The following is a 22,543-nucleotide window of genomic DNA, read 5'->3' as shown; positions in this document are numbered from 1 at the left end:
CTTTGAAAATTGCCTACATTCAGGCGTTTTAAGTGATATTCTCGAAATTCAATATTTCCATATTTATTGCATTGTTGAGGATTTGGCATCATATTCTGATTCAGGGAGATAAGTAGATTTGTTTTCAAAACTAACAATAATCGCATAGAAAACCCGTGGATTACAACTAAATTGTAGCACAAATATATCAAGATTTGTTAAAAATAACAAATTTTGTTTCATTTGGGTTAGAAGCATTTTGAGTTGATGGAGGAATGTAACAAAAATCAGTTATAATAACAAAAAATGTTTTAATTTATAACACAATTTATTACAAAAATATGAGCGCAATTGCTAATAACAAATGTTGTTATAATTTAGCTATGAAAAATCACGAAATGATTTTTTTTTTGATAACATAATGAATAACATTTTTGTTCAAATTCATTCATTTATTTAGTCTACATAGATAACACTGAATCAACAATTTCACGCCACAATACTCGGTTCGTGGCTGCATCTCTCCATACTCGGTTCTGCCCCACGCTCGCCAAATCGATACGCTCTTGATCCGCCCACCTAGCTCGCTGCGCTCCTCGCCTTCTTGTACCAACCGGATCCGAAGCGAACACCATCTTTGCAGGGTTGCTGTCCGGCATTCTAGCAACATGCCCTGCCCATCGTATCCTTCCAGATTTGGCCACCTTCTGGATACTGGGTTCGCCGTAGAGTTGGGCGAGCTCGTGGTTCATCCTTCTCCGCCACACACCGTTCTCCTGCACACCGCCGAAGATCGTCCTAAGCACCCGACGTTCGAAGACTCCAAGTGCTTGCAGGTCCTCCTCGAGCATCGTCCACGTTTCGTGCCCGTAGAGGACTACCGGCCTTATGAGCGTTTTGTACATGGTACATTTGGTGCGGGCGTGAATCTTTCTTGACCGCAGCTTCTTCTGGAGGCCATAGTAGGCCCGACTTCCACTGATGATGCGCCTCCGTATTTCACGGCTAACGTTATTGTCAGCCGTCAGCAAGGATCCAAGGTAGACGAACTTGTCGACCACCTCGAACGTATCCCCGCCTATCGTAACACTGCTACCTAGGCGAGCCCTGTCGCGCTCGGCCCTACCAGCTAGCATGCACTTTGTCTTGGTCGCATTCACCACCAGCCCAACTTTTGCTGCCTCGCGTTTCAGGCGGGTGTACAGGTCTGCCACCTTTTCAAATGTTCGGCCGACGATGTCCATATCATCCGCGAAGCAAACAAATTGACTGGATCTCGTAAAAATCGTACCCCGGCTGTTAAGCCCGGCTCTCCGCATAACACCTTCTAGCGCAATATTGAACAACAGGCACGAAAGTCCATCACCTTGTCGTAGTCCCCGGCGGGATCCAAACGAACTGGAGTGTTCGCCTTAAACCTTCACACAATTTTGCACACCTTCGATCTTATCAGTCTTGTGAGCTTCCCGGGAAAGCTGTTCTCGTCCATGATTTTCCATAGCTCTACGTGGTCGATACTGTCGTATGCCGCCTTGAAATTGAATGAAAAGGTGATGCGTTGGGACCTGGTATTCACGACATTTTTGGAGGATTTGCCGTACAGCAAAAATCTGGTCCGTTGTTAATCGGCCGTCAACGAAGCCGGCTTGACGACTTCCCAAGAACTCGTTCACTACAGGTGACAGACGACGGAAGATGATCTGGGATAATACTTTGTAGGCCGCATTTAGAATAGTGATCGCTCGAAAGTTCTCACAATCTAACTTGTCGCCTTTCTTGTGGATGAGGTATTACCCCTTCCTTCCACTCTTCCGGTAGCTGTTCTGTTTCCAGATTGTGCCTATCGGTGCAGACAAATGGCCAGCCTTTCCGGGCCCATCTTTATGAGTTCAGCTCCGATACCATCCTAACCAACAGCTTTATTGTTCTTAATGAATAGCATCTTTAACCTCCCTTAAAGTGAGAGCTGGTAGGTTTCCATCGCCTGCAGTACTGACGAAGGCATTTTGTCCGTAGTCCCATCCTTCATTGCGTGTACTCTCAGCGCCTTTCAGGTGTTCGTCGAAATGCCACTTTTCGATAACCTCACGCTCATCCGTCAAAATGCTCCCATCCTTGTCCCTATACATCTCGGCTCGCAGCTAGATGTCGTTGCGGGATGCGTTGAGCTTCTGATAGAACTTACGTGTTTCTTGAGATCGGCACAGCTGTCTCAGCTCCTCCAGGCAATGTCTTTTCTCCCGAAAGAGGCGGGTCTGCTGTTGCCATTACCGTTCTGTCAGGTCCCTTTCTGCAACATGGCCTACCGCGCTTCATTCATCTTCTTCAGAATCTACCTATATTCCTAGTCGAACAAAACGCCACGTTGACTCCGTTCCGACGTTGCTCTCAGCTGCATTGTTGATAGCTGCTTTCACTGATCTCCAGCAGTCCTCAAGAGGGGCGTCGTCCAGCTCACCCTCTTCCGGTAATGCAGCCTCGAGGTGCTGCGCGTACGCAGTTGCGACATCCTGTTGCTTAAGCCGCTCTAGGTCATACCGGGGCGGCCGTCGGTATCGTGAGTTGTTAACGATGGAGAGTTTTGGGCGCAGTTTAACTATTACTAGATAGTGACAAGAGTCGATGTTAGCGCCACGATAGGTCCTCACGTCGATAATGTCGGAGAAGTGCCGTCCATCAATCAGAACGTGGTCGATTTGTGATTCTGTCTGCTGGGGTGATCTCCAGGTGTATCGGTATGGAAGGCTGTGCTGCAAGTAGGTGCTACAAATAGCCATATTCTTTCACTATTTGTTGTTCCTTAAAAGTTTGTATTGAAAACTTCGAGTTTCAAAGTTATAATTGCTGTAAGTCTTATGATAACGGTCTTTTGCTCCCATCAAATAAAACAATCTTGAGGTTTTATGAGATTTTAAAAGAGTTACAGAATAGGTTGATTTTCTTTCGAACATCTATTTTTGTGTAGGTAAAAGTGAACTCAACGAAAACAAATACTTTAGAGTTATCCATGAACTATTTAGATACAGGTCAACTGATTTTCAAACGCAACAAGTTATTTTTCAGAACCTTGCTAACTAGGAGAATGTCCACACTAGTTAATAATGTTAGGTCTATCATGTTTTGAGTTCAGCGACTATTGGAGGTTATCCTAAAACTCCTTTGAGTTCAGATCTTCAGATCTATGAGAATAACTACTGATTTCTCCAAGGCATATGAAAAACTTTTATTCAAAAATAGTCTCAGGAACACAAGCTCCGACAAGTTTTGAGGTAATCGATCTTTCAAAGTTGTTCGAGCTGCTTCGAGTACAGGCCTTCAGATCTACAAGCGTTACCAGCGATTCTTCGTAAATTTATTAACAATATTTATACTAGTTTAGGCTCATAAAAACATGTGCGAAAGATCTACATACTCCGAAAAAATCATGTGATTTTACGTCTTTTGGATGCACATAAAAGTAACGAGCCGTATGACGTGAGTTTATGTCACATTTCAAATATCATAGCGTCTGATTCGGGAAATGCCGATCATAGTTACAACGTTTTCGTGTCCTTTAACGTGTAAAATTAAATTTTTTGTTCATTACATCTTAAAGAACACGTTTTTGTGTCGTTTTATCATTTACATCATGTGTCATTCAGTCATACTAAGAATTACGTCCACAGTAATTTCCATTATTTTTAAGAGTGTATGGTTTCATCGGTAGATACCTTCACTCAGTGGCGCAGGAAGTGGGTAGGACAAGTCCAACGCACAAAAATACCTGGGTAGGACAATCGAAGATGTAGATCTTCTTGGATAAATTGCCATTAGCATTTTTGGAAGTTTTTATTGACAAATTACTGTATTGCATGGAAATCAAAAATCTCCTAAATACAACAATTGAAAGTTGGAACAATACATGGATTAATCCAAGACCGGTAGTATCGTGTACTGAGTATACGCATCTTAAGCAAAGCTCACTTGTTATACACAGAACTAGCGTTGTGCTGCTGGCGATTGCTGATAATGCTTTTGATTTCTCATGGTAAGCTTCGTGTTTACTGCTACGGTCCCTAAAAAATAAAGTAACACTAAAAGTGCTAGCAGAATTGTTATAGAAATTCCAGCGAAATACTTGAAGGAGTTTCTGTTTGTTGAATCATTTACAAAGAGACTCAATCTTGTTAAGTGCAATCAGCCCGAAAGTTTTTAGATTCGATGATATTTTTTATTAAAATAGACAAAAACGCGCAGAAAATTCTCAGTACCATTAATCAATGCCTATTTTTTACATAATGCGCTGACTTGCGATTCACGACAGTACATAAATTATTAATCACTTGCTTAACAGGGCTGGTAGTTACTTAGTGTCTTGAAAATAGGATCTCGCCTGAAAAAAAAAAACATATAGAGACCAGACAAGAATCAACCAGAGATCGTAAAGGGATAATAATTCTTTAATTTATTCTTACCTGACATTTCTCTTAAAATTTTTGATAGATTTTTTTTTTGGGAATTCTTCATGACACTACGACAAGTATAACTGATAGTATTTTTGTATGAATTTCTACATTATTTTATCCAGGAATTGATTCAGGTGTTTGTCCAGAGAGTTTCTTCCAAAGATTCCTTCAGAAGTTCTTTTCGGCTTTCCAAAGGAATCCTTCCACCAGTTTATTTTTAGGAAATCAGGAAATCTACTGAGGTTAATTACAAAAACTACGTCAATGATTTTATCAGGAATTTCTTCAAAGATTCTTTCATTTTTTTTCAAGAAAGTCTTAAGTCATCAAGAATTTATCCAATGACTCTTTTCTCTAGATCATGCTCATGCTGGTTTCTCTTTAAGGACATTTATAAGACTTTAACAAGTAGTTTCTCCAGGCATTTTCTAGGATTTACACAAAATTGTCGTTGAAGATTTCTATAAGTTTCTTTCAGGAATTCATCCAGGAAACATTTTAGAAGTTTCCCAAATATGCAAATTATTTTTCCGTTGTTTTTTCAAGGATAACTCTTTTAAAACTCTGGAATGAACCTATCTGGATTTTTATTGGGAAAAAATCTGGTAGGAATCTTTGGAAAATCTCCTAAAGTAACAACTGGGACAATCTATGAAAGAGTTAGTCGATGAATATCTAGATAAATTACTGAGAATTACTTTCACCATAATTATAGTAATTACTGAAGCATCGGATTGTTCAAAAATCTCCTGAATCAAATTCTAAGGCGATCCCACTAAGCATCCCTAAAACGCCAATGGAAGATTTGGAGAATTGGTAAATGAATCTGAAAAGAAATCTCTGAAGCAGCCCCTGTAAATATGCTGGAAAAAAATCTCTAAAGAATTCTAAACTGTTGGAGGAATCTGAGAAGAAATTTCTTAAGAACCAGTGTAAAAGACGCGTAATAGTCTTTGCAGTTTTCTCTAGAAACCTTGAAATTTGACAGCAGAATTCACTGCAATCAGATTGAGAAAAAAATACCATTTTTGTTAAAATACTGACTTTAGACGCCTTCCGTCAAAAATTATATTCAAAATTCGAAAAGAATGCAAAGAAAAACAAAACAGATTCACATAATTTAAATGTTTTAATAAGTAAACAACAGAGCAATATGATATTATACCCTTAATTCGCACTGATCTGTTTACGTTTCATACCGGCAATTACTTGCGTTTTTAATCGGGTAAAATCGATCTTTTTTAGTCACTTTTTGTGTTGCTCTTGTGATTATCGTTTTGTGTACCGCTGTGTTATCGAGGTTTTCGAGTGGTCAGCGTGAATATTGCGAAAAATCTACCGTATAGTGTTTCATTATTTCAACAATAGCTACAACCCGCTGTACTCTTATTCCACTTTCGTGACAATTGTACATTTGAGCAGCGTTTCCACACATACGCGCCATCTACATTTGGAAAAAGTAAACCGGCTTATTGGCGATCTAAACGAGTTGTCAAGATGGTTAAAAATTGTGGAAAATGCGCGAAGGCCATAAATGGCATTGAATTTGTAGTTTGCCGTGGTTATTGTGGTGCTACGTTCCACATTAACGAATGCTCGGGTGCTACAAGAGCGATGTTATCGTATTTCACGACGCACAAGAAGAATCTTTTCTGGATGAGCGACAAATGTGCCGACCTGTTTGAGAATTCCCACTTCCGTGCCATTTCGTGCCAAGCCGATGAGACTTCACCTCTTGCATCTCTGACGTCTGCAATAACTGAGCTTCGCACGGAAATAAAACAACTGAATTCAAAGCCCCACCCGGGTTCGACTCCAGCTTCAAGTGTACAATGGCCTATTATTAACCAACGAAGAGGTTCAAAGCGCCCACGCATGGCCGAGCCTGTGGCACGTGCATCTGAAACCTGTCAAGTAGGCAGTAAAAAACCTCAAGAAAATGACCCATCGATCCCTATCTGCAAGAAAGAAGATATTCAACGGTTTTGGTTGTACCTCTCAAAGATTCGCCCTGACGTCACTGTGGAAGCTGTGAGTGCCATGGTTAAAGCAAACCTCAATATTGACGCAGATCCACCCATCGTCAAGCTTGTACCGAAGGGAAGAACAATCGAATCTCTTTCCTTCGTCTCGTTTAAAATTGGTTTGGATCCTTCCTTACAACAAATTGCGCTTGATCCTGAGACATGGCCAGAGGGACTACTGTTTCGAGAATTTGAAGACTACGGAGCCCCAAAATTTCGGTTCCCGCTGACGACAACGCCTTCACTGTTAACTCCTCAAGCTGCTTCATCACCTGCCACCCCCGTAATGGATCTGAGCTAGATTCATCAAGTCAACACTCGTCATCTTCAGCTCCGGGATGCACGCCTGCAAGCCTTATGGGAGCCCTCAATCCCCTCGTCGCAGTCGAGCCACTCCTGCCAGCGTCCAGCAGTCATCCCGGCCCTGCGTATGAGTGTGGAGAAGAGGTCTCCCAACTCGCTCCAGCAGGCAAGTACTCCCATCCTAAAAACGCTTCTCGTCCAGTAATTTGCACCACTTTTGACAGCCCTACGCACACTGCCCCCAATCCGTCTTCTGAATGGATCGAATTTTCCTCGAATTGGCGAAATATTTCTTCATCAACGAACGAACTTAGAACTTCTTCGAAAGGTTGCAACGTTTCATCATCATTGAGCAAATTTTCTTCAGCACAACTTCAATCCCCGGGATGCGCGCCTGCAAGCCTCATAGAAGCTCCCAATCCCTTCGTCGCAGTCGAGCCACTCCTGCCAGCGTCCAGCAGCCATCCCGGTCCTGCGTACGAATGTGGATACTCCCTTCCAACCCGTTCTCGCAGGCAAGTACAATCACGTTAAAAACACTTCTCCGTCAGTAATTCGCACCACCTTTGGCAGTCTACCTCACATTGGTTATGGCAGTAACTCATCAAAGTGTATCGTAACCTCAACAATCGACAGCATCAGATCTCTGACATCAAGCCAACCATCATTAGCCCAACTTTCATCTCAATCAACGCTTCCATCGTCGTCCCCGGGATGCATGCCTGCAAGCCTTATGGGAGACCCCAATTCCTTCGTCGCAGTCGAGCCTCTCCTGCCAGCGTCCTGCAGCCATCCCGGTCCTGCGTACGAAATCGAAGAGGGGGTCTCCCAACCCGTCCTCGCAGGCAAGTATTCTAGCATCGAGAACAACTACCTCCCAGTAATTTCTACTGATTCCAGCAGCCAAGCTCAACGCATTGATCGTCACGCTCCAAGCACACCACCATCGAGCGACATTTCACCGAGATCCAGCATAGCAGTATACTACCAAAACGTACGAGGAATGCGCACCAAGATTTCTCGTCTCCGTTTGATACTGTCTAGTTGTGATTATGACGTGCTTGTTTTCACTGAAACCTGGCTCCGTGATGACATAGATAGTACAGAAATTTCTCCCGACTACACGTTCTTCCGTTGCGACCGCAGTAGAGTAAACAGTCAGCATGCACGTGGTGGTGGCGTGCTGATTGCCGTTAAGCATCATCTTCGTTGTGAAATGTTCCCACTGTCGGATTGCGATCAATTAGAGCAGGTTGCGGTTCGAATGAAGTTGGACAATCGCTCACTCTACTCCTCGCTCCTAACTCGTCCGCCGACCGATATTCTGCCCACGCAAATGCAGTACAGGGCCTCGTAAACAGTGTTTCAGCAGATGATATTGTTCTCTCCGTGGGGGACTTCAACCTCCCAAATTTGCGATGGCAGATGGACGACGAGCTGAACGGATACATTCCCTCGAATGCTTCTTCGGAACAAGAGAAATCTCTCATTGAAACCCTTTTCGCTACAGGCCTGCGACAAGTGAACAATTTCGAGAACATCAACAATCGACTCCTTGATCTTGTTTTCGTAAGTCTGCCAGAGCTACTGGATCTAGTTCAACCTCCCGCCCCACTATTACCCATTGACAACCACCATGCGCCATTCATTTTACTTCTCGACGTGAGTGTTAGTATTCCAGCCACACTCGATGACGATGCTGACAGAGTGGAGTATGACTTCAACGTTGACTGGAGTATTCTCGAGCAAACCGGTACGGTCGACGAATTGTCTGCAGCGTTTTACAACAAGCTTCTCGAAATTTGTGACGCTTTGGTCCCGCGCAAACGACGTACGATTAACTCACCTTCCAGCAAACCGTGGTGGACTTCCGAGCTGCGTTGTCTCCGTAATTTACTGAGGAAAGCACGACAACACTTCTTCCTCTCGAAGTCTGAAGGCGACAAAATCGCCCTACGTGAAGCCGAGGCAACATACAAGTCTGTTTTTTCGCAATTTTTCATATCAATTTGTTCATTTTATCCAAATGCAAAGTATATGTAATGCTTAGTTTTTCGGTAGTTTTTATGAATAGTTGGGGGTCGGTGCCATATCAAAACACCATTATAATTATAAGATAACTTTTTACATAGGTAGATTGATAGTTTTTATTTCAAGAAGTTTTTGGGTGAAGTAGAATACTTATTGTTCTCACCAAGTTACCAAAACGGGAATCTTGTCGAAATAAACAATGTTGAAAAATGTAACAACCTTTATTGACTAGAGTTGTGGGATATTCTTGTTCTTAGAAATGATGTACTAACGAAGTATCATAAGCCTGAACTCCAAGTTTTTTTTTCTAAGATCTTGACTTGAACATAATTTAGAATGATTAAGAACCATGCAAGTAATTAACCCCTCTACCGGCAGTCTTTTTTCCACCACAAAAGTATACTCATATCACGATAATTTCTTTGCTTCTGAATGTTTCAGCACCATTTTTTCACAAATTTCAAAAAACTCTTCTATTCTAAGAATGTGTATCGATTTTGATCATTGGTCATATGGATTCGAAGATATTCAAAAATCCTTGGGGACCGACGCGTAGCCATAACCCACGTAAATTTCTCAGGCTACAGATTTCTTTATAGTATTCGGATATTAACTCTTCGGAACAATGCATGAGAGTATGTATTGAAAAAAAAAATGAAGCAATTTGGTGCAGCCGTCTATGAGTAATCATCATTTAGGGTTTTGGTATAATACTGGCCAAAAATATCTTGAATACATAAAAAAACATCCAAGAATACTAAACCGATTTTAATGATTTCTTAAGAGTAACTCCTTATTACCTGGCATTGTATAGCCCACATTTTATATATATATTTTTTTTTGATAAATGTACCAGAAACAAAATTACCGCCTAAAAAACATTCCATGGAGAATGTCGGTCCCCCAAGGAACATCGAAATCGACAGGGATTCTTACATAAGAAGAGTTTTTTGATAACTTGTGAAAAAATGGTGCAAAAATATTGAGAAACAAAAAAATTATCGCGATTTGGGATATTTTTTTGCGGTAAGAAATGGAACTGCTGGTACATTAATATTTTTAGCATACTAAAAAGGCATATTGTTTTGTAATATTTGCAATGATTTGTTTTTAAGTACCGTAAAACGGGGTATCTTTGATAATGCGGGTAACTTTGATAGTGCGTTTCCCACCACATACTAAACAATATATCAAAACTTCTGTTAATCGGTTAAGCAAAACGTATTCAAAACTAATGAATATTAGTGTGACACTTAATGTCAGAGCTGTTTTCATTTGAATCAAGAACATTTGAGGTTTTATTTACGAATATTAAAAACTGATGCGATTTTAGCATTTTCGAAACGATTACAAACAATCTGTTCTACGATCACTATTTCATGTAGTTTTGAATAGTTGGTCACTTATCTTCTTTTTTTATGGTCACTCATCTTTGACAGCCTTGTTATCATAGAACTAGAATATGGAATCTCTTAGCGATTAGCATTTTCACAAACTGGGACAATTTTTGTAATCTAAGTCAGGAATTTCCATATAACGTTAAACGCTCAGAGGTATGCAATGCCTTACAAATGTTACGTAATTCATTCATCTTTGATCGATTAATACTCCATTAGGCAGCGTCCATTTATTACGTAACGCTAAAATTGGAAATTTTGGACCCCCTCCCCCCCTCCTTAACGCTTTTTGTATGAAAAATATTAAATTTTTGTATGAGCCGTAACGCTTGAGCCTACTCCTCCCCTCCCCCTAGAGCGTTACGTAATTTGTGGATGCCGCATTATCAAAGTTACCCCAAAACAGAAAACCGACTTTCGATTATATGAAAAATATATATCTATCCGAAATAAATCTTTTGGCAATCTATCAACTGCAATAGATAGCTAAGGATGCCAGTACTTGTTTTAAAAATATAAATTATAATTCTTTAATTGCATTAATATTCAAGTTATTTTTGGAAAAAAACTATCAAAGTTACCACGTTTTACGGTACCTGGATTACAAAAAGCAAAACCTCGCTTTAATAACTAAACTCCCTCGCTTTATGAACTGATTCAACTTATGAACCAATTGAATTTGCGAACCTCGATTGTGGTTACAGTGAATCGAAATTGAGGTTACAGTGTATATCACTTTCATTTACTCACGAAATATTGTAGTGCTCGCACACCCCGGCTGACTAGTTCCACCATTGACATAAAAATCCGCATGGCCACTCGCGCTCCATTGGCCCAGAATTCCCGCTCCAGTATGGATAATGTCCACAAAATGTGCATCACTCGTGTCCAAATCCCTCGAATTGTTCGTTCCAGCGTAGAAGAAAATGGTTGGATCCAGCCCGGTAATTCTGCCCAGCTTGCCCTCTTCCGGCGTCAGATAGTTTGCCACCAATCCGGCGATGTGCGCCCCCACACTGTACCCGATCAGATGCATACTATCCGGAGGAACCCCCCGAGGATGCTTGGCCAAATATTTGACTAGTTGTGACACGCAGAGGCTCCCGAAGCGAGGTGCCCACTCAATCTGACTCAGACATGGCTCCGTCACCGCAGAACCGTAATCGACGATGATGATGTTGTAATTGCCCCGGATGAAGTAAGCCTTTCGCATATCGGGACTTGGAGAAAGGTTGCGACCCCCACCGAACCCGTGGATGACTATTTTCACTGGGTGCTTCGGGTTCCAATGGGTGTTGTAGAGGGATTCCTGGTCCAGGACGTCGATCAGTTCCGGATTTTGCTGGGTGCGTTTGGTGTAAAGGTAGAACTTTATTCGCGGATGAGGACAGCGGTAGGGTTTCTCCAGGCACGAACTGGTGTTGAACACATTGCTGGTGTCTTGCTGGTTTTGTGCTGCGTAGGAGAGTAAAGGAAAGCAAAAAATAAGGTAGAGGTTAAGTAACGATTAAATGGCTATTAATTGAAGATTTTAATGCTGTCTTCGTGGATGCAAAGTGCATGTTATTACGTTACGTGAGCTCAAGAGACAATAATCATAAAATGGTATGTATGTGCAATGGGCCATGATGGAATTTTAGTTGTTGTTTTAAGATGCAAGTGCATTCAGCAGATTGGGTTATACTGGCTTTACCTATTTATAGTGAAGTGCTGATGGAAATGAACTGACAATAGGATGAAAATTCACGCTTGTATTGTTGATGATTGCATATTTGTCACATCCGTGCAACGCCATCAAATCATTTACCGTTTTGAATCACATTACAGACACTTGAGGCCCCTGTGAAGTATACCATTTTGATTCATATTACGGACAGCTTCAAATTCCGGATACTCATCTTTGTATGGGAAACATTTCACACGAAATGTTTTAATTTTTGCCACTCAAAAGTTCTCACTTTCCAGGTTCGTTTTCATAAGCATTTTCCATAGATACAGTCATCCCACAGTTATGGATCAGCTAAGGGTCATTTTTTAGAATAAAATATGATTGCAAATCATGGTGACCTTGTACAAAACAAAATTACCCGCCTGGCAATGTCGAATATAGTTGTTTAAAAAAATCGCGGTTGCTTACGAAAAAGTGTCGATTTTGAAAGAAATTTCAAACGTTGTCCATCCCACAGATGTGGATCAGTGGAACAGGAGGGTCCTTATTATAGATCAGAACACCAAATTTTGCACACTTTTTCATTGATGTGTATTGTTTACATGCTGTCATGTGTTTTTCGATTCAATGAAAATGGAGGTGAATCAACGCGAGTCGAGAGAATAAATTCTTTGCAAACACCTGGAATTTCCTGACCTGTCGCATCGGCAGTTGGGAAAAAAGTTTAACATTCATCATTTAACCGTCTCCAGAGTGTTGAAGCAGTTCCAGGAGCGTTTGATGTTGGACCACGGCAAAGGAGCTGGAAGAAAACCGAGACCGAAGAACAAAAAGACGGAGAGAAAGGTGAAGCGGATGATTAAAGCAAATCCCAACGTCTCAAGCCGTGATTTGGCTAAAAAGATCGGCATGTCGCAGAGCTTCTTCTTTCTGGCGTTACGTCCCTATTGGGACAGAGCCTGCTTCTCAGCTTAGTGTTCTTATGAACACTTCCACAGTTATTAACTGAGAGCTTACTATACCAATGACCATTTTTGCATGCGTATATTGTGTGGCAGGTACGAAGATACTCTATGCCCTGGGAAGTCGAGAAAATTTCCAACTCGAAAACATCCTCGACCGGTAGGATTCGAACCCACGACCCTCAGCTTGTCTTGCTGAATAGCTGCGCGTTTACCGCTACGGCTATCTGGGCCCTGGACTACATACATACAAGGTACAGAACTTCCCAAACCGCAATGAGCGGCAGCAATCGACGGCTAAAACTCGGACACGGAAGCTCTACGAGAAGATGCTGACAAAATATGGCTGCTGTGTGATGTACGACGAAACGTATATAGAAGCCGATTTTAAGCAAATTCCGGGGTTGGAGTTTTTCACTGCTATTTTGGCCAGATTCGGCATCATGCCACTATTCTAAAAGTGTACTGGAGTGTTATGAGGCCAATTCTGTCCATTTTGTTCCAAAGGACATGAATCCGCCAAACTGTCCGGAGCTGCGCCCGGTGGAGCAGTACTGAGCAATAATGAAGCTGGAACTTCGGAAGAGCAAGAAGACAGCCAAAGACGAGAAGAACATGTTAAGAAAATGGAAAAAAAAAAACTGAGAAACTGGTACCGGATGACCAGTGTTGTAAGCAATCACGGTAGTCGACACGTTTTCGCTGATATTCTGCAGCGCTTCCCTTAAACATGCACAACACGAGCTATCAAACGAATGTCGAAAAGAAAAATGTCAAAATTACCGTGATAGCTTCGCTAGGAAACATAACGGTTTTGTCTGATTCTGTTCTGCTTTCACTGTATGTGTGTCACATTCGACATAACAGGTCAGATCAAACTATTCATGTTGTTTTTGATCCGATGTCTGAATTATATGCAAAACTTATGATTTATGCAAATGTCATCGTGTAAGACGACATTCAAATGATATTTTTTTGTGTTTGTCGACGTTCATTCTACAGCTCGTACTGTGACTGCTGATCATGGCAACGAAACGAACGTCGCGCAAAGTGTCGAATATTTACATCACTGCGGATGACACTGTAAATACTTTGATGGAGGGCATCAAGCGAAATTTTCAATTTTACACTCAAGGCTCCATCGTTTAATTTTTATTTTGATTTTTGAAGTAAATATACACGGAAAAAATATTTAACCTATTTTTTGCGTTGACTTTACCCAAAATTAAGTATATCGATTATTCTCTCAACCCAAAACCTATCGGTATTCTTGCGTTGAAACAACTCAGATTTGAGTAGATCAGCGTTGACGTGTATGTTAATAACTACCCTAATATTTTGGTTTGATTCTAAACATTATAAGAAAATTGGCATGACATTTTCGATGTCGCAATAATTTCGTGTTTGCCCTTTACAGTGAAACAAAATCTGTTATAACACGGATTTTGATTCATTGATGATCAAAACGAACAAGTAGAAAAATATTTTATTGATGAACCATGATCGTTTGAAAAGGAGGGAGAGTGAAGTTTATCAGCGAATCAAGTTGTCATTGAAACAGACGCAAAACAAATAAACGCGCTCAAAATTTTTTGTCCCAAATTTGGCGGATTGGGATACACTCTCAAGAAAAATGACAAGAAAGAAATGACAAACACGGGGTGCAACATTGTGGCAACCTTTTCAACTCGTGAATAATTATTTTAAACAATAGATCAGATTTGTTTTATGGTTGATATTTGATGTTGTACCGATGTTTATCAACTCGAAGAAAGATCTAAAAAACTTCAACGCAAAGTTTATTAAATCGTTCCGTACGAGATGAGTGATCAATGGCATATTCTGTTCAAGTTATGATAAACTGATGTTGCGGAATAATATCGTTGCAACAAGAATAGGAGAGGACTATGTATAGAGTAAGGTGGGGCAAAAGTTCGACCTTAGTGGTATAATCAAAGTTTCCAGGAAAATAATAGCAGTTAAAACAAAACAAATACCATACAATGAACCTTCAACATATTGGCTATTATTTTGTTGAACAAACTTGTGTCAAAATATTTACCCATTTTTAGTTATAACAGTTTCAAAATTAATTGTCTTATTCGAACTTTTGCCCCACCGGTGGGGCAAGAGTTCGAATCTAGTGTTGGGCAAAAGTTTGCTGACAAAAACACAAAAAATCGATACTTTTATGACAGGCATACTTTGCACCACCGTAAACTTAAGTTTGACGAAAAATACACACTAAAATTTTCATCAAAAAATGCCCAAAACCGGGTTAATTGAAATATACTCAAAAATAGCAGTTTTCGCAAAACTAAGTGGAAATGTAAAATTTTGGTGACAGTTTTCACACGATCAGACAAATTTAACTAAATTTGAAGATAATATGTGGATTTTAGGCAATTTGCACATTTTTCCGTGATTTTATACATGGGTCGAACTTTTGCCCCGCTGATTCGAACTTTTGCCCCACTATGGGCCAAAAATTGTTTTCAAGCATTTATGCAAAAACTAATACACCTCAAAGCAACCTTATGATAGGCCTAGAAACGCCCTGACATAAAATGTTGAAAAAGATTCTATCCTCAATTGGTTCCATGCAACGAAAGTTTGACCAAAAATTACAATATTCACGTCGAAAAACAAAAAATAGCCATAACTTTTCCAAATCTCAACCGATTTTCATAAAATTTGGGGTGAAAATCTCTTACTTGAATAGCATTCGAACCAGCATAACATTTATAAGTTTTGCTTTGAATTGAGCTAGAAATCTAAAAAAGAAACTCTTACCCCACTCGAACTTTTGCCCCACATTACTCTATTTGTGTTTGCTGACAATTGATTCACTGGGTATGTCTAGTCTTAGGAACAAAATTGAATGGAATTATAAATTATTGCATCACGTAGTCTAATTTTAATAAAGCAATACATGCATGTAACTATAACTGTCGAATTAAGATTCGTTACCATAGCTTATAAATGCTTTATGATCTATCTCTCTGTGCATACCTTACGAAACCGCACGATTATAAATAATGAACATGATGCATCAAATTTTCCATCAACGATCTGGCGCCTTGCATTGCGTCGCATCGACTAACGAGATCGCAAAGTGCTATACATTTTAAACTCCCAAAGTTATATCATCAACAAACAGCGATCGCAGCGACAACTGTCGAGTGTAACTGGGCGACGTGTTCGCAATCCAAACCAGTAAATCATTTTTCCTGTAACTTGGAAGAAAATGACTGTTTAATAAGCACCTATTCCAATATAGTATCATTCCAACTGCGCCGCAGCAAACCGTCCAGGCGCCGGTCTATCATTAATCATGCAGCGTGCGTTTTTTCGGTTCAATAGCGGTCGGAAAACCAGCGTGTAATACAGCGTAGAGACCTTCAGTATGGAGCCACCGGCCCTTCATAAAGAAATTTATTGGAAAACAATGCCGACAACGAGGACATGCAGAGTGCGCATTAATGGGTATTATTGAAACAAATTATGGACAATTAGAACGTACCTTCGATGTGACAGAGCTACGTGGCACAGAAGGTTAAAGATATTTAGGCTAATTGAGGGGCCTCAAAAACGTTTGTCATCAAACGCGATGCTTGTGCCGAAGACGTTCGAGCACATACGACATTCATCAGCGCTATCATTGACACAGAACAGTGAAATATAACTAGTCATTATGCTGAGAGTTTTAAAATGTTCTTTAGTAAGATCATACTATTCATACCTGACTTTACTGCACCAAAAACTATCCGTCACCAACGATGTGTTGTACTGATGACCGCTTTGGTACAATATAGCGCAACTAAAAGTTTTGCTGGATGATGGCAATACGTGAAGCGAAGCTCAAGAAACTGTTTGGTTCGACGGAGGGTATCAGGAGGTTTTGGAAGATATTTAAAAAGCTTCTTCCCAGTGCTACAAAAATAGCACCTTTCACCTTTCTACAAGAACAATACTTTTCAATGCCGTTTTTTTATTTCTTTATTAGTATCATTCCAAACATTACATTCATTTCTTATAAAGCCTGTCCACGATAAATTTCGGACACGGATGGTGGGTGTACCACAGAAAAATCGAGAATTTTACAGAAAGAAGGATTAACATCCTTGTCAACTGTTTATTTTGTAGATATAACTCTTTTATTCTGAAATAAACAATTGTTTTTGTTGAATTATGAGTAACTTTTTTTTGCTGCCATTATTTGGGTGTCCGAAATTTAACGTGGACAGAATTTATCAAGGTGTTCTATGTTATTAGACAACACTATCATCTTAATTTGGTAAAAAAATTTCAGATTCTATTAACAACATATTACATTTCAGCAGTTCAGATTTTTTACAAGTGAGTTGATTTCACCTGCTTAAAAGAGAAAAAAATTCTATATACTTAACCTAACTTAACCTAAATATATAACGCATTAATCGTGGCAATAGAAGATTATAACGATTTTTGTTTGATATTATAAATTATTTTATTTGACATTTGTGCCAATGTTTCAACATTGAATATTCTATGTAACTCATTGGTACTATACCAGGGTTGATTGCCCTCAATGTGATTTTTGAAAGTTAAATTCTTATCTAGCATGAGCCCTAGATACTTAACTTCATCTGACCAATTTATTGGACCCCTATCATCGTGGCAACATGTCTACTTGAAGGTTTCAAATAAAAAGCTTTTGGTTTATGTGGGAATATTAATAGTTGAGTTAGGAAAAATCTGCCATTTTTACAAGTATGAAGAAAACATATCCAAACCTTGTTGCAATCGACTACAGATGACACGCAGGCTTCGTCCTTTGGTGGGGAGGCTAGTGTCATCCGCAAACAAAGATTTTTGACATCCCTGAGGTAACTCAGGTAAGTCAGATGCGAAAATATTGGTCCCAAAATGCTGCCTTGGGAAACACCAGCTCTTACAGGAAGTCTTTTAGATCTGGAGTTCTGATAATTAACCTAAAGTGTACGATTTGACAGATAACTTTGAATTAATCTAACAATGTATGTTGGAAAACTAAAGTTTTTGAATTTTACGATCAAACCTTCATGCCAAACACTGTCGAATGCATTTTAGGGTAACGTATATAACTTGGACATGCATATAATTTGGACAGGCTGGTCGTTCTATGCTCATTTACAATGAGATGAAAAGCACTTTATGTACGGAAAATCATGTATTGCATTATTAATACACTATGCTACTAATTGATGATGACTATTTTTATAACAATTACAAATTGGCTTCAAAAATACCAAATAGTTAATTGTATCAACAGAACATCTGTGAAACCTACGAATGCAAGAGGATGTACATTAACAATTCAAGAACATACATTAAACGCAATAATAGCGCTCACAATTGGCACTATAAAAAGTTTAAAGGGTGCAATATGATAAAATATGTCTAAAATTGAAGCTAAGTTAATCTAATATCTCAACATCAGTATATAAGCCATAAATCAGGTGGTGTCCAAAATAGATTGCAGTTTTTGTTCAGTTGATATAATTTGGCCATCTGATGAAACACACTGGAATGTCGCATGGATGCATACTTGCAGGCGTATTTCGTGAATCTGATGATATTTGCTTGCATTAAGGTGAAACATCTCAGAATCCAAAGATGGCCGCCACAATGGCCGACTTGTGCCCCTACTCACGATTTCAAAGGCACAAAACTGGAGAAATAGTTGGCAAACTTTTCTGATTATCTTATTTCAAGCTTTCTGCTCGTGCACAAAGCCAAAATAAAAAGTGCACGGTTGTTGGATGCTTTCTTTGCGAGATTTGTGCCTTTGAAGTTTTAGTGCAATCTTAGAAGTTGATTCAAAACTGTTTCACCTTAACACTGCTTATACCGACGACGGTTTTTGTAACGTAAAGTACCGACGGGTCAAAAAATGTGGAACGGTAAACTTTGCACGACGATATCTCAGCTGATAATCAATCAATTTCCATAATTTTTTCACCATTGCAACCGTTTACTCTCCTGGATGCGTTTAGTGAAGACCGACTGAAATTTTATGCCACCATGGCTGAGAATTGGCCGGATCAAAAAGTTCCACATTTTTTGCCCACCTCCCGCTGCTTGTATACAAGCGTTGCATGCAAGTTGGTTATTCCGGAACTAGGTTTGTGGCCGGATATTTCAAAATTTTGACCTGCTACAAGGGTTCTGTCTTCGAGAAAGTTGTACAGGACAGTGCTCGCTTCCTCATGGTATATGTAATGATACAAAATACCACCACTACGTGGCGCTAGTGTACATAATCACTTCCGGTTTACTGGTATTGAAGAATATCTCGGAACCTAAACGAGATAGAAAATTCCTGTCTTCGAGAAAGTTGTTCAGAGTGAGCCAAGCTTCCCCGACGGACCTAACATAGTTCCAAATTCATCCACTACGTGGCGCTAGTGTGCATAATTACTTCCGGTTTACTGCTATTGAAGGATATCTCGGAACCTAAACGAGATAGAAAATTCCTGTCTTCGAGAAAGTTGTTCAGTGTCAGTCAAGCTCCCCAAAGGGACCTAGCATAGTTACAAATTCGTCCACTACGTGGCGCTAGTGTACATAAACACTTCCGGTTTACTGGTATTGAAGGATATCTCGGAACCTAAACGAGATATAAAATTCCTGTCTTCGAGAAAGTTGTTCAGAGTAAGTCAAGCTCCCCCGAGGGACCTAGCATAGTTCCAAATTTATCCACTACGTGGCGCTAGTGTACATAAACACTTCCGGTTTACTACTATTGAGGGATATCTCGGAACATAAGCGATATAGAATATTCCTGTCTCCGAGAAAGTTTTTCAGCGTCAACCAAGCTTCCCCGAGGGACCTAACATAGTTCCAAATTCATCCACTACGTGGCGCTAGTGTGCATAATCACTTCCGGTTTACTGCTATTGAAGGATATCTCGGAACCTAAACGAGATAGAAAATTACTGTCTTCAAGAAAGTTGTTCAGAGTGAGCCAAGCTTCCCCCCGACGGACCTAGCATAGTTCCAAATTCATCCGCTACGTGGCGCTAGTGTACATAAACACTTCCGGTTTACTGGTATTGAAGAATATCTCGGAACCTAAACGAGATAGAAAATTCCGGTCTTCGAGAAAGTTGTTCAGAGTCAACCAAGCTCCCCCGAGGGACCTAACATAGTTCCAAATTCATCCACTACGTGGCGCTAGTGTGCATAATCACTTCCGGTTTACTGCTATTGAAGGATATCTCGGAACCTAAACGAGATAGAAAATTACTGTCTTCAAGAAAGTTGTTCAGAGTAAGCCAAGCTTCCCACCGACGGACCTAGCATAGCTCCAAATTCATCCGCTACGTGGCGCTAGTGTACATAAACACTTCCGGTTTACTGGTATTGAAGAATATCTCGGAACCTAAACGAGATAGAAAATTCCGGTCTTCGAGAAAGTTGTTCAGAGTCAACCAAGCTCCCCCGAGGGACCTAACATAGTTCCAAATTCATCCACTACGTGGCGCTAGTGTGCATAATCACTTCCGGTTTACTGCTATTGAAGGATATCTCGGAACCTAAACGAGATAGAAAATTACTGTCTTCAAAAAAGTTGTTCAGAGTGAGCCAAGCTTCCCCCCGACGGACCTAGCATAGTTCCAAATTCATCCGCTACGTGGCGCTAGTGTACATAAACACTTCCGGTTTACTGCTATTGAAGGATATCTCGGAACCTAAACGAGATAGAAAATTCCGGTCTTCGAGAAAGTTGTTCAGAGTAAGCCAAGCTCCCCCAAGGGACCTAGCATAGTTCCAAATTCATCCACTACGTGGCGCTAGTGTACATAAACACTTCCGGTTTACTGGTATTGAAGAATATCTCGGAACCTAAACGAGATAGAAAATTCCGGTCTTCGAGAAAGTTGTTCAGAGTAAGCCAAGCTCCCCCAAGGGACCTAGCATAGTTCCAAATTCATCCACTACGTGGCGCTAGTGTACATAAACACTTCCGGTTTACTGCTATTGAAGGATATCTCGGAACCTAAACGAGATAGAAAATTACTGTCTTCAAGAAAGTTGTTCAGAGTGAGCCAAGCTTCCCCCCGACGGACCTAGCATAGTTCCAAATTCATCCGCTACGTGGCGCTAGTGTACATAAACACTTCCGGTTTACTGCTATTGAAGGATATCTCGGAACCTAAACGAGATACAAAATTCCGGTCTTCGAGAAAGTTGTTCAGAGTAAGCCAAGCTCCCCCAAGGGACCTAGCATAGTTCCAAATTCATCCACTACGTGGCGCTAGTGTACATAAACACTTCCGGTTTACTGGTATTGAAGAATATCTCGGAACCTAAACGAGATAGAAAATTCCGGTCTTCGAGAAAGTTGTTCAGAGTAAGCCAAGCTCCCCCAAGGGACCTAGCATAGTTACAAATTCATCCACTACGTGGCGCTAGTGTACATAAACACTTCCGGTTTACTGCTATTGAAGGATATCTCGGAACCTAAACGATATAGAAAATTCCTGTCTTCGAGAAAGTTGTTCAGTGTCAGTCAAGCTTCCCCGAGGGACCTAGCATAGTTCCAAATTCCTCCACTACGTGGATCCACTGTACGTGGCGCTAGTGTACATAAACACTTCCGGTTTACTGCTATTGAGGGATATCTCGGAACCTAAACGAGATAGAAAATTTCTGTCTTCGAGAAAGTTGTTCAGAGTGAGCAAAGCTTCCCCGAGAGACCTAGCATAGTTCCAAGTTCATCCGCTACGTGGCGTTAGCTTAGCTTAGCTTAGCTTAGACTGATGTTGGGTCAAAGGATTCACTTTGATAAGTGATTAGACCATGATAAATAGTTTTTTGTCAAATATAAATATGCTTTTATGGAAATATAATATTTTCATTTGATATGAACAATTTCTATGTAAATGAAAATTATGCCGACACTTGAGGTGACGAACCATTCAAAGTTTGTTGAACTAATATCTAAATGTAACACTCCTACAGCTGTCAGGACGAAAGCATGTGTTATTATATTTTACTTATTTGAAAAGAAACAAAAACTCGATTGGCTGGAACATCATAGAACACTCTTATTCTTATGCCGACACTTACAGTGGCGAACCATCCAAAGTTTGTTGAATAAAGTGAACCTTTCGCAAGTCTACACTTGTAGTGTAGAACCATTCAAAGTTTTTTTTTATAATTACAAAAATAAAGATAAAAAGAAAGGGGTGTTTTGAAAACAAAAAAATGTTAAACATAAATAATTCATGAATTAGAGTTTATGTCGACACTCACAGTTACGAACCTTTCATAGTTTGTTTAAAAATCATATTTACGTCCTACCGTTGTATCGATTAAATGTGCAGTCATACATATTTTATAGATTAGAAATAGTAGCATGAAACGAGCTCAATAATTGATCCGTCATCCTTGACTGAGCAGCAACAATCCACATTCAGCTTAACTCGTTTGCTCGGCTATATAAAAGCACTCAGAGAAAATAGGCGCACGACCCGAGAGGGAAAACAACTGACGACTGCTCGGGCTTTCTTGACGCACTGCCAAGGAGCAATCGTCAAGGTCGAAGATCAAACAGAACTAACCGATCGCGGAACTTTTTCACTTCACTCGACCGACGCGAGGCATGTTTGATCCTGCCCTCGTCACTCGCTCCCGCAGAAGCAAGCGTCAAGGTCGAAAGATCAAACAGAACTCTTCATCCGCTACGTAGCGTTAGTGTACATAA

General features: G+C 40.3%; 1 protein-coding gene across 5 annotated transcripts in view; it reads right to left on the bottom strand.

Moving 5' to 3' along the window:
• The window catches only part of LOC5572656 (pancreatic triacylglycerol lipase), a 67,621-nt gene that overhangs the window by 4,562 nt on the left and 40,516 nt on the right, over positions 1–22,543 (bottom strand). For all 5 annotated transcript variants that reach the window (XM_021845137.1, XM_021845135.1, XM_021845136.1 and 2 more), the window contains one exon: positions 10,930–11,634. In XM_021845137.1, coding sequence (XP_021700829.1) covers positions 10,930–11,634 — 705 coding nt within the window. The remainder of the gene's footprint in view (positions 1–10,929; positions 11,635–22,543) is intronic.

The sequence above is a fragment of the Aedes aegypti genome, chromosome 2 (assembly GCF_002204515.2).
Source record: "Aedes aegypti strain LVP_AGWG chromosome 2, AaegL5.0 Primary Assembly, whole genome shotgun sequence".
Taxonomy (NCBI): Eukaryota; Metazoa; Arthropoda; class Insecta; order Diptera; family Culicidae; genus Aedes; species Aedes aegypti.
This window is presented reverse-complemented; position numbering and strand designations above follow the sequence as displayed.